Genomic DNA, 13441 nt, shown 5'->3' with positions numbered 1-13441 from the left:
AGATGGTTCAGAGGAAATAACTGTCAGCCTGGAATCACATACTTAGTGAACAATATTTCAAAGATGAAACAAGGGTATTTTCAGATTGTAATGGGGTCAGCAAACCGTGGCCTTATAGGTGATGTGAGGATTAAGTGTGTTAATACATGTAAAGTACTCTAAAAAGAGCTTGGCCCATGGTAAGTGATCGATAAATGTTAACTACTGTTATGTTAGAAATTTTAGGTGAGCAAAACCAGGAGACTTTACTAGCAGCAAACTTTCACTAAAGATAATTTTAAAAGAATGTGTTTATTAAGCAGAAAACTGATCCTAGAGGGACGATCTGAGATATAAGAATGAATACTGACCAAAGTACATTGTAAAGACAGCTATCTAAAAAAGAATCACTGACTGTGCAAGTCAATAATAATATCTGAATGTGGATTTGAAATAGATATTGGACAACAAAGCCTTGTAAAACTGGGTCAAATGTTGATTGTGGAGTTAAAGTGATTTAAGCCCCTTGTACTATTTGTGAAGATGGAAATAATTTTGATTAACTCTAGAGATGTTAAATAGGCCCTTTAAATTTCCAAGGGTAACTCTAAGGATAAAAGATAGCAGAGGAGAAAGCAGAATAAAAAAATATAATGAACTCAACCAAACCCGTGGAAAAACAAAACAAAACAGGAATGATTAAAATAAGTATGGAAAAGTCAGGAGAAACAGAATTCTAGACAACAGTAACAGATGAGAGTAGTTCAAGAAGCCCTTTCATCTCAATCAAGAAAAGGAATAGAGATACCAAGAAACTCTAGACTTTGTTATCAGCATTTATAGTGATATATGCCATAATTTAAGGGTAAGTGCTAAAGGAATGTAAATGCTGGTTTATATATTCATTTGTCTTTTTGCATGTTAATTGAATTTTCTAATTCTAAAGTTAAAAAAATCCAATTTTTAAATTTACTTAAATTTATTTATTGTTTGACATAATGTTTTTCATTTTACACCTATTATACTTTTATTATTTTTAATGCCTTTGAGAGTCCCCTTAAATTCCTTACGTTTATGCTGTCTCTATTTTTGTTCTTCTCACCATAAATTTATCAATTTTATTTGTCTTTTGAACAGCCAACTTTTGTTTTCTAGTTCACTCATTTCTGTACTCATCTTTTTTTTTGTTTCCTCTCCCTTACTTTTTTTGGTCTAATATACTGTTTTTTTAACTTCTTGAAATAGATTATTGTTTTCAGCCTTTCTTGCATTTTAATATGTACATTTAGGACATTGATTTTCTTCTAATCATGGCTTTAGCTGCATCCCACAGATTTTGACATTTCATGTTTTTTAACATGCATTTAAAAATACTGTCTAATTTTCATTGTGATTTCTTCTTTGACACATGAGTAATTTAAAAGGTTATTGCATAATTTCTAAATATTTGGGGGATTATCTAATATAGTTCCACTGTGGTCAGAAATGTGATCGACTAGGTGGCTTAAACAACAGAAGTTTATTTTCTCACAGTTCTGGAGGCTAGAACTTTTAAGATCAAGGTGCCAGCAGGGTACCGTGTTTGATGACAGCTCTCTTCCCAGCTTGCTGACAGCTGCCTTCTCACTGTGTCCTTTTATGGCAGAAAGAGAGAGAGAGAGAGAGCAAGCTCTCTGGTTTATCTTCTTACAAGGGCACTAGTCCCATCAGGAAGGCCCCACCCTTATGGCCTCTTCTAACCCTAATTTCGACCTAAAGGCCTAATTTCCAAACACTATCACATTGGAGGTTAGGGATTCAACATATGAATTTGGGGAGGGATACAAACATTCAGTCCATAGCGTGTACTGTGTATTATTTTAATCCTTTGATTGACTTGCTTCCATTTTACTTAGGATTTATATTTCTCTTTTATTTAGAATTCAGAATACATAACCATACATAAAAAATATTTTCTTTATATACATTTGTCAGATTTTGTGCTCAGGTTTTACCGAGCTTCATAATGTACATTAAAATACTTAATCCTCTTCTTTACTTTGGAACATTTTAAATAACATAGGAATTCACTTGTTTCTTAGAAACTTGTAGGCACTCAATCACACAATTAGCAAGCTCTAGTCCCTTTCTTGAATAGAACTTTTTGTAGTTGCCTAATAACATGTATTTCATCAAAATTTTCAAATGTATTATTTAGTTCTCTATGTTCTTATTAAAATTCATCTTTTTGATAAGCCAGGAGCTTAGAGAAGTATTTCACAGCTTAAAATTTTTTTATTACATATCCTTCCATTTTTCTTATATCTAACATCTCATATTTCATACATATCTGTGCTTGTTAGTCAGTCTCCGTATTTGTTATATCATCATTGTGAACTCTTGCCTTCATAAATTAAGATTTTACTCTTTTTGCCCTATTTGTCTTTAATACTGTTCTTCATTTTTTCTCTTAGTCACATAAGTAAAACATGTTTATTATAGAAAGTTAGAAATCAGAAAAACTGAAAAATCACCTTTAGATAAACACTAATACTTTTCAAAGAACTAACTCATTTTTTCTGATAATGAATGTTTATTATAAGAAAAATCAGGAGAAAGATACCAGCAAGAATAAAGAAAATAAAAATCCTATCACTTAGAGATCATCACTGTTAACATTTCAATGTGTAATTAGCCATATTCTTTTTCTGCATGCGACCTATTTTCTAATAAAAATACATGAATGTATTTCCATGTCAGTAACTGTATATCTACTTTATTTTCAATGGCTGCTAGCATGGTGCTTTATGAATAGACAATTATTTATTTTGCCCTTTATTATTAAATGTTTAGATGGCCTCCTTCCACTTTGTAAAATTTAATTAATTAATTAATTATTTTTTTGCTGTTACAAACTACCCTGGAGCAAGCAGTTTTTTATTAATGTACATTTTAAGCATTTAAAAATTCTTTCCTCATGACGTATCTTTACAGTAACTAGTTAAAAATTCATGATTACTAAGAATTAAATATCCACAAATTAAAATAATCATTGTATACAATTTTTTACCCATCAGACAGGCGGAGACTTTTTAAAATGATATTGTGCAGTGTTGGTGTGGCTGTAAGAAACCAGGCCGTCTCACTTGCTTTTGGTGAGAGTGTGAATTGAGAGAATCTTTTTGAAGGCAACTTGGAAATATGTATCATGAGCAGCTGCCCTGGGCTTTAATTTTTACAGATGTTTCATGAGAAAACCTGATTTTTCCAAGATCTTATTGGAAAGGAATCACATTTCATATACATACATATATATATATATACACACACACACACACACACACACACACACACACACATATATATGTTATAATCCTAACATAAAAGAATTTTCTTAGGGATATTCCAAATAATGGATCCAGGGGCCCTGAAAATTTCCTGAAGTGTGCTTTTAAGCATTTAAAATTCTTTTGGCACCTATATAATTCATCCTTGCCTTGGGGCTCTGTTCAAAACAAAACTAAGATTTTATTATTGCTGTAGGGTGGTAGGTTAGGATGGAGAGAAGTGTACTCTGGACTTTCCCAAACAGGTAAAATCTTTAAAGCCTTTCCTGACACTTCTTGCCTTGAAACATTGTATTTCTGGACTTGAATTGCATACGTTGGTGCTGTGACTCCAGGATCTGGATGTGGCGGGTGGAGTCTGGAAGTCCAGAGAGGAACTTGTCCATGCTCTGGTTGTTGCACAGAGTCCATTGGACAGTGAATGTTGCCCACTTGTTTTTCTGGTACAGGTGGCACACGGGCTCTTGGGGACCCTGCTCAGCTACCTGTGGCGTTGGAATCCAGACCCGAGAAGTGTACTGCCTGCACCCTGGGGAATCCCCCTCCCCTCCTGAGGAATGCCAAGATGAGAAGCCCCATGCCTTACAAGCATGCAATCAGTTTGATTGCCCTCCTAGCTGGCATATTGAAGAATGGCAGCAGGTATGGCAGACTGATGACTCCACGGCCGCCAGGCTGATGATTGTAAGAGCCCTGCATTGCACTAAGTTGAAGAGGGCCAAGCCCGTTGACTCACCTCCTTCTGTCTTCTCAGTGTTCCAGGACCTGTGGTGGGGGAACTCAGAATCGCAGGGTCACCTGTCAGCAGCTGTTAACGGATGGCAGCTTTCTGAGTCTCTCAGATGAATTGTGTCAAGGACCCAAGGCATCTTCTCATAAGTCCTGTGCCAGAACAGACTGTCCTCCGCATCTAACTGTGGGAGACTGGTCAAAGGTAAGGGCCACTGCAAACTTCACAGTCCCTTCTTTTCTGCTCCTCCCTTTTTTCAGCCTTTCGATATTTCCTCCCTGAGATGAGAGCTGGGGCTAGTTTGAGGTGAGTGGAATGTCTAGTGTGCAAAATTTCAGGAGGCACTTACTCGCTCTCTGGGTTGTGTAAGTGCCCTGGTCCAGACCTACACATAATGATCCGTTTTCAGTTTTTACTCAGTATTACTTAAACTGTACTCAACACGTTTCTCCTAAACCAAATCCCATTACTTCTTTCTTTTGGAAGAACCAAAGTCATCGTATCCCAGGATTAACTCAAAATCGGTTTGGTTCTTCTCTGCCTTAGGTCTCCTTATATAGAATTATTTATTAAACCCTGACATTTCAACTTCCCGAAAATTTTCCACACCTTTACTTCCTTTGCATTCCGTTGATACCATTGCTGATTTTACCATTTACCCTCTCAAGTTCACGTTAATTGCAATAAGCAGAATTCCAAACTATCATTTTAGTGCTGCCAGGACTTACTATAGGCTAGTAGCAATGCCTCATTTTTCAGGTGGGGAAAATTAAACCCAAATAGCTGAAATAAGCTGCAAGGTAGGAGCAGAATGCACGCCTTTTAACCTTATCCCAAGGGTTCTCTCTTTGATATTACACTGCCCACCAGATTCCCGGCCTCTGTACCACTCTCTCATCTCCACACCATCTAACACCTCAAATTATTCCCATCACTGCGTCCATCAAGTCACCTCCTACAGGTCGGAAAACTCAACTTTCAGTTCCCCAGAATACCTCGCAGGGCTTTCCTTGAACTGATGGGACTCATATTCCAGCCCCCTTTATTCTTTTTTTTTTTACATCTTTATTGGAGTATAATTGCTTTACAATGGTGTATTAGTTTCTGCTTCATAACAAAGTGAATCAGTTATACATATACATATGTTCCCATATCTCTTCCCCCTTGCGTCTCCCTCCCTCCCACCCTCCCTATCCCACCCCTCCAGGCGGTCACAAAGCACCGAGCTGATCTCCCTGTGCTATGCGGCTGCTTCCCACTAGCTATCTACCTTACGTTTGATAGTGTATATATGTCCATGCCTCTCTCTCGCTTTGTCACAGCTTACCCTTCCCCCTCCCCATATCCTCAAGTCCATTCTCTAGTAGGTCTGTGTCTTTATTCCTGTCTTACCCCTAGGTTCTTCATGACATTTTTTTCCTTAAATTCCATATATATGTGTTAGCATACGGTATTTGTCTTTCTCTTTCTGACTTACTTCACTCTGTACGATAGACTCTAGGTCTATCCACTTCATTACAAATAGCTCAATTTCCTTTCTTTTTATGGCTGAGTAATATTCCATTGTATATATGTGCCACATCTTCTTTATCCATTCATCCGATGATGGACACTTAGGTTGTTTCCATCTCCGGGCTATTGTAAATAGAGCTGCAATGAACATTTTGGTACATGACTCTTTTTGAATTATGGTTTTCTCAGGGTATATGCCCAGTAGTGGGATTGCTGGGTCATATGGTAGTTCTCTTTGTAGCTTTTAAGGAACCTCCATACTGTTCTCCATAGTGGCTGTACCAATTCACATTCCCACCAGCAGTGCAAGAGTGTTCCCTTTTCTCCACACCCTCTCCAGCATTTTATTGTTTCTAGATTTTTTGATGATGGCCATTCTGACTGGTGTGAGATGATATCTCATTGTAGCTTTGATTTGCATTTCTCTAATGATTAATGATGTTGAGCATTCTTTCATGTGTTTGTTGGCAGTCCGTATATCTTCTTTGGAGAAATGTCTATTTAAGGCTTTGCCCATTTTTGGATTGGGTTGTTTGTTTTTTTGTTATTGAGCTGCATGAGCTGCTTATAATTTTGGAGATTAATCCTTTGTCAGTTGCTCCATTTGCAAATATTTTCTCCCATTCTGAGGGTTGTCTTTTGGTCTTGTTTATGGTTTCCTTTGCTGTGCAAAAGCTTTGAAGTTTCATTAGGTCCCATTTGTTTATTTTTCTTTTTTTATTTCCATTTCCCTAGGACGTGGGTCAAAAAAGATCTTGCTGTGATTTATGTCATAGAGTGTTCTGCCTATGTTTTCCTCTAATAGTTTGATAGTTTCTGGCCTTACATTTAGGTCTTTAATCCATTTTGAGCTTATTTTTGTGTATGGTGTTAGGGAGTGATCTAACCTCGTACTTTTACATGTAGCTGTCCAGTATTCCCAGCACCACTTATTGAAGAGGCTGTCCTTTCTCCACTGTACATTCCTGCCTCCTTTATCGAAGATAAGGTGACCATATGTGCGTGGGTTTATCTCTGGGCTTTCTATCCTGTTCCATAGATCTATCTTACTGTTTTTGTGCCAGTACCATGCTGTCTTGATTACTGTAGCTTTGTAGTATAGTGTGAAGTCAGGGAGCCTGATTCCTCCAGCTCCGTTTTTCGTTCTCAAGATTGCTTTGGCTATTCGGGGTCTTTTGTGTTTCCATACAAATTGTGAAATTTTTTGTTCTAGTTCTCTGAAAAATACCAGTGGTAGTTTGATAGGGATTGCATTGAATCTGTAGATTGCTTTGGGTAGTAGAGTCATTTTCACAATGTTGATTCTTCCAATCCAAGAACATGGTATATCTCTCCATCTGTTTGTATCATCTTTAATTTCTTTCATCAGTGTCTTATAATTTTCTACATACAGGTCTTTTGTCTCCTTAGGTAGGTTTATTCCTAGATATTTTATTCTTTTTGTTGCAATGGTAAGTGGGAGTGTTTGCTTGATTTCACTTTCAGATTTTTCATCATTAGTGTATAGGAATGCCAGAGATTTCTGTGCATTAATTTTGTGTCCTGCTACTTTACCAAATTCATTGATTAGCTGTAGTAGTTTTCTGGTAGCATCTTTAGGATTCTCTATGTATAGTATCATGTCATCTGCAAACAGTGACAGCTTTACTTCTTCTTTTCCGATTTGGATTCCTTTTCTTCTCTGATTGCTGTGGCTAAAACTTCCAAAACTATGTTGAATAAGAGTGGTGAGAGTGGGCAACCTTGTCTTGTTCCTGATCCCAGTGGAAATGCTTTCAGTTTTTCACCATTGAGGACGATGTTGGCTGTGGGTTTGTCATATATGGCCTTTATTATGTTGAGGAAATTTCCTTCTGTGCCTACTTTCTGCAGGGCTTTTATCATAAATGATGTTGAATTTTGTCAAAAGCTTTCTCTGCATCTATTGAGATGATCATATGGTTTTTCTCCTTCAGTTTGTTAATATGGTGTATCACGTTGATTGATTTGCGTATATTGAAGAATCCTTGCATTCCTGGAATAAACCCCACTTGATCATGGTGTATGATCCTTTTAATGTGCTGTTGGATTCTGTTTGCTAGTATTTTGTTGAGGATTTTTGCATCTATGTTCATCAGTGATTTGGCCTGTAGTTTTCTTTCTTTGTGACATCCTTGTCTGGTTTTGGTATCAAGGTGATGGTGGCCTCGTAGAATGAGTTTGGGAGTGTTCCTCCCTCTGCTATATTTTGGAAGAGTTTGAGAAGGGTAGGTGTTAGCTCTTCTCTAAATGTTTGATAGAATTTGCCTGTGAAGCCATCTGGTCCTGGGCTTTCGTTTGTTGGAAGATTTTTAATCACAGTTTCAATTTCAGTGCTTGTGATTGGTCTGTTCATATTTTCTATTTCTTCCTGATTCAGTCTTGGCAGGTTGTGCATTTCTAAGAATTTGTCCATTTCTTCCAGGTTGTCCATTTTATTGGCATAGAGTTGCTTGTAGTAATATATCATGATCCTTTGTATTTCTGCAGTGTCAGTTGTTACTTCTCCTTTTTCATTTCTAATTCTATTGATTTGAGTCTTCTCCCTTTTTTTCTTGATGAGTCTGGCTAATGATTTATCAATTTTGTTTATCTTCCCAAAGAACCAGCTTTTAGTTTTATTGATTTTTGCTATCGTTTCCTTTATTTCTTTTTCATTTATTTCTGATCTGATTTTTATGATTTCTTTCCTTCTGCTAACTTTGGGGGTTTGTTGTTCTTCTTCTCTAATTGCTTTAGGTGCAACGTTAGGTTGTTTATTCGAGATGTTTCCTTTTTCTTAAGGTAAGATTGTATTGCTATAAACTTCCCTCTTAGAACTGCTTTTGCTGCATCCCATAGATTTTGGTTCGTCGTGTCTCCATTGTCATTTATTTCAAGGTATTTTTTGATTTCCTCTTTGATTTCTTCAGTGATCACTTCATTATTAAGTAGTGTATTGTTTGCCTCCACGTGTTTGTATTTTTTACAGATCTTTTCCTGTATTTGATATCTAGTCTCATAGCATTGTGGTCGGAATAGATACCTGATATGATTCAATTTTCTTAAATTTATCAAGGCTTGATTTGTAACCCAAGATATGATATCTCCTGGAGAAATTTCCATGAGCACTTGAGAAGAAAGTGTATTCTGTTGTTTTTGGATGGAATGTCCTATACATATCAATTAAGTCCATCTTGTGTAATGTGTCATTTAAAGCTTGTCTTTCCTTATTTATTTTCATTTTGGATGATCTGTCCATGGGTGAAAGTGGGGTGTTAAAGTCCCCTACTATGATTGTGTTACTGTTGATTTCCCCTTTTATGGCTGTTAGTATTTGCCTTATGTATTGAGATGCTCCTATGTTGGGTGCATAAATATTTACAATTGTTATATCTTCTTCTTGGATCGATCCCTTTATCATTATGTAGTGTCCTTCTTTGTCTCTTCTAATAGTCTTTATTTTAAAGTCTATTTTGTCTGATATGAGAATTGCTACTCCAGCTTTCTTTTGGTTTCCATTTGCATGGAATATCTTTTTCCATCCCCTTACTTTCAGTCTGTATGTGTCTCTAGGTCTGAAGTGGGTCTCTTGTAGACAGCATATATATGGGTCTTGTTTTTGTATCCATTCAGCCAGTCTGTGTCTTTCAGTGGGAGCATTTAGTCCATTTACATTTAAGGTAATTATCGATATGTATGTTCCTATTCCCATTTTCTTAATTGTTTTGGGTTCGTTATTGTAGGTCTTTTCCTTCTCTTGTGTTTCTTGCCTAGAGAAGATTCTTTAGCATTTGTTGTAAAGCTGGTTTGGTGGTGCTGAACTCTCTCAGCTTTTGCTTGTCTGTAAAGCTTTTAATTTCTCCATCAAATCTGAACGAGATCCTTGCTGTGTAGAGTAATCTTGGTTGCAGGTTTTTCTCCTTCATCACTTTAAATATGTCCTGCCAGTCCCTTCTGGCTTGCAGAGTTTCTGCTGAAAGATCAGCGGTTAACCTTATGGGGATTCCCTTGTGTGTTATTTGTTGTTTTTCCCTTGCTGCTTTTAATATGTTTTCTTTGTATTTAATTTTTGACAGTTTGATTAATATGTGTCTTGGCGTATTTCTCCTTGGATTTATCCTGTATGGGACTCTCTGTGCTTCCTGGGCTTGATTAACTATTTCCTTTCCCATATTAGGGAAATCTTCAGCTATAATCTCTTCAAATATTTTCTCAGTCCCTTTCTTTTTCTCGAACCCCTGTAATTCGGATGTTGGTGCGTTTAATGTTGTCCCAGAGTTCTCTGAGACTGTCGTCAGTTCTTTTCATTCTTTTTTCTTTATTCTGCTCTGCAGTAGTTATTTCCACTATTTTATCTTCCAGGTCACTTATCCGTTCTTCTGCCTCAGTTATTCTTCTATTGATCCCATCTGGAGTATTTTTTATTTCATTTATTGTGTTGTTCATCTTTGCTTGTTTCATCTTTCGTTCTTCTAGGTCCTTGTTAAATGTTTCTTGCATTTTGTCTATGCTATTGCCAAGATTTTGGATCATCTTTACTATCATTATTTTGAATTCTTTTTCAGGTAGACTGCCTATTTCCTCTTCATTTGTTAGGTCTGGTGGGTTTTTATCTTGCTCCTTCATCTGCTGTGGGTTTTTCTGTCTTTTCATTTTGCGTATCTTACTGTGTTTGGGGTCTCCTTTTTGCAGGCTGAAGGTTCGTAGTTCCCGTTGTTTTTGGTGTCTGTCCCCAGTGGCTAAGATTGGTTCAGTGGGTTGTGTAGGCTTCCTGATGGAGGGGACTAGTGCCTGTGTTCTGGTGGATAAGGCTGAATCTTGTCTTTCTGGTGGGCAGGTCCACGTCTGGTGGTGTGTTTTGGGGTGTCTGTGGACTTATTATGATTTTAGGCAGCCTCTCTGCTAATGGGTGGGGTTGTGTTCCTGTCTTGCTAGTTGTTTGGCATAGGATGTCCAGCACTGTAGCTTGCTGCTCGTTGAGTGAAGCTGGGTGCTGGTGTTGAGATGGAGATCTCTGGGAGATTTTCGCCATTTGATATTATGTGGAGCTGGGAGGTCTCTTGTGGACCAGTGTCCTGAAGTTGGCTCTCCCACCTCAGAGGCACAGCACTGACTCCTGGCTGAAGCACCAAGAGCCTTTCATCCACACGGCTCAGAATAAAAGGGGGAAAAAGTAGAAAGAAAGAATTGGTAGAAGTAGAAAGAAAGAAAGGAAGAATGAAGGAAAGAAAGAATGAAAGAAAGGAAGGAAGGAAGAAAGAAAGGAAGAAAGGGAAGAAAGAAAGAAAGGAGTGAGTGAGGGAGGGAGGAAGGAAGGAAGGAGGGAGGGAAGAAAGGAAAAAAGGAAAGAAAGTAAGAAGATAAAGTAAAATAAAATAAAGTAAGATAAAATGAAATAAAGTTATTAAAATAAAAAATAATTATTAAGAAAAAAAATTTTAAATAAATGGATGGATAGAACCCTAGGACAAATGGTGGAAGCAAAGCTATACAGACAAAATCTCACACAGAAGCATACACATACACACTCACAAAAAGAGGAAAAAGGGAAAAAATCATAAATCTTGCTCTCAAAGTCCACCTCCTCAATTGGGATGATTCGTTGTGTATTCATGTATTCCACAGATGCAGGGTACATCAAGTTGATTGTGGAGCTTTAATCCGCTGCTCCTGAGCGGGCTGGGAGGGATTTCCCTTTCTCTTCTTTGTTCTCACAGCTCCCAGGGGCTCAGCTTTGGATTTGGCCCCGCCTCTGCGTGTAGGTCGCCGGAGGGCGTCTGTTCTTCGCTCAGACAGGACGGGGTTAAAGGAGCCGCTGATTCGGAGGCTCTGGCTCACTCAGGCCGGGGGGAGGGAGGGGCACGGAGTGCGGGGCGAGCCTGCGGCGGCAGAGGCCGGCGTGACGTTGCACCAGCCTGAGGCGCGCCGTGCGTTCTCCCGGGGGAGTTGTCCGTGGATCCCGGGACCCTGGCAGTGGCGGGCTGCACAGGCTCCCCGGAAGCGGGGTGTGGATAGTGACCTGTGCTCGCACGCAGGCTTCTTGGTGGCGGCAGCAGCAGCCTTAGCGTCTCTTGCCCGTTTCTGGGGTCCGCGCTTTTAGCCGCGGCTCGCGCCCGTCTCTGGAGCTCCTTTAAGCAGCGCTCTTAATCCCCTCTCCTCGCGCACCAGGAAACAAAGAGGGAAGAAAAGGTCTCTTGCCTCTTTGGCAGCAGCCCCCTTTATTCTTATTCCAGCTCTTTCTTCCAGTCTTGATGCATCCTTACTGTCTATAGGCTGAGGTTTTAGCAAAGGTTCTGAAGCAGGTAGTTGAGGTCCGTAATGAGGGTCCTCTAATCTCCAGTCACTGCCCCAAATGTGTATCTTCTGGGATCAGAGGGGCAGTCTAACCTTAGAAATAATCTCAAGAAATAAGAAAGGACAGTAACTGACATTTATGAACTTCCCTGAGTCCTAAATTCAGTGGTGGTACGGTTGCAACCTATTGTATGATACCACTCCCATCTCATCCTACGACGGCCCTGGGAGTTGATGTATCCATTTCTGTAGATGAGAAAACAGAGGTACATTCAGACTGAAGTCGCCTTCCCAAGGGTAGAGCTAGGATTCAAACCTGAGTTTGTGTGACCCAAGTTTAGAATAAACTGTGTACACTCATGTCTCTCATGCAAGAACAAGAGCTTTTGAGCCAAACAGACCCATGATGGAACCTACAAGCGTTAATGCCTGCAGGTGACCTCGTTCCATATCCTCAACCTGTGTGAGCCTCCATTTTCCTTTCTTTTAACACAGTGGTTGTTCTGAGGATAACATGAGATATTAGGTATGGAAACACCTAACCGAGTGGACCCTTCCCATCCCCCTGAGCATCCTTCTGGCATAGGTTGGATTGACAGTACTTTTATCTGCGTGTTCTACAGTTTTATATTTTTCCTGTTTTAACTGTCTAGCTCAATTAAGTGCTAGTATGTATAAACTATCTTAACTGACAAGTCACAAGTCATGGTCCTCATCCAGGTCACTGAGGGTCTGCCTAAATGTTTCCCCAAACCCTCATTAAATGCTTCCGGTTACTGTCTCCTTAAGGTTAGGGGCAGAACTTCAGGGAGGGGATCGCCACGCATTTGTGGAGAGAACTCTTGGCATGAATGCTTGGTCACCTTACTGCACTCAGTGTGACACAGGGACCAGCCAAATGGGCATCTTTTTAGAAGCTGGGAACTTGTAAGAGATGAGGCTCTCGAGTCCCACCCTGACCTAAGGAATCAGAATCTGCATTGGAACAAGATCCCCAGGTGTTGTCGGGCACATTACCATTTGAGAAGCGTTTCCCCACCTGCCGCTCATCCTTGGGAGGGCTGCTTAGCCCTTCAATGTGTCCAAAGTAGGGGTGGCTCTGGGAAATAACTTCTCTGAGCAAGTGCTGCCCTAACCCAAGAGGAAGAGGCAGGAAAAGGGAAAGACAAGGCGTGAGCGGATGCAGCCCGGGAGCACCTAGAACCCCTGCCGTGCTCTAAAATACCACACCCTCCTCACCTCTTTTCTTATTTCCTCTGAGAAAAAAAGAGGCCTTCACAGTTCCATCCTACCTCCTGAACAAACTCTTCTCACTGGCCTTTTAGAGGAGAGGCTGGGGCTGACATCCTTGCTTTCCTCTCCTGTCCAGTCCCTCTGTGAATAACGGAATTTGTAGTTGCTGGGTATGTTTCACTGAATGAACACCCTTTACCACGTTTACTCAGGCTTGCCTTGTGTCTTTGCTGTTGTTGTTACCCTCAAATCCTGGGCCCAGCTCTAAGCTTCCCTCCTCTGTGAAGTCTTCCACTCCCTAAAATCATACAGCATTTCCCAGCTTTAACTCGTAATGACCCCAGGTTTTCTTTTTTATTGCGTTTTA

At 39.5% G+C, this 13441-nt stretch overlaps 1 protein-coding gene across 8 annotated transcripts in view; it reads left to right on the top strand.

Annotated features, from left to right (window-relative positions):
- Positions 1 to 13441, top strand: part of ADAMTSL3 (ADAMTS like 3) — a 384689-nt gene that overhangs the window by 285276 nt on the left and 85972 nt on the right. For all 8 annotated transcript variants that reach the window (XR_007476023.1, XR_007476024.1, XM_049706862.1 and 5 more), the window contains 2 exons: positions 3755 to 3947; positions 4060 to 4239. Coding sequence is in view for 6 of the 8 variants with exons in the window: in XM_049706862.1 (XP_049562819.1) it covers positions 3755 to 3947; positions 4060 to 4239 (373 nt within the window). In the remaining 2 variants the exon portion in view is untranslated. The remainder of the gene's footprint in view (positions 1 to 3754; positions 3948 to 4059; positions 4240 to 13441) is intronic.

The sequence above is a fragment of the Orcinus orca genome, chromosome 2, assembly GCF_937001465.1.
Source record: "Orcinus orca chromosome 2, mOrcOrc1.1, whole genome shotgun sequence".
Classification (NCBI taxonomy): domain Eukaryota; kingdom Metazoa; phylum Chordata; class Mammalia; order Artiodactyla; family Delphinidae; genus Orcinus; species Orcinus orca.
This window is presented reverse-complemented; position numbering and strand designations above follow the sequence as displayed.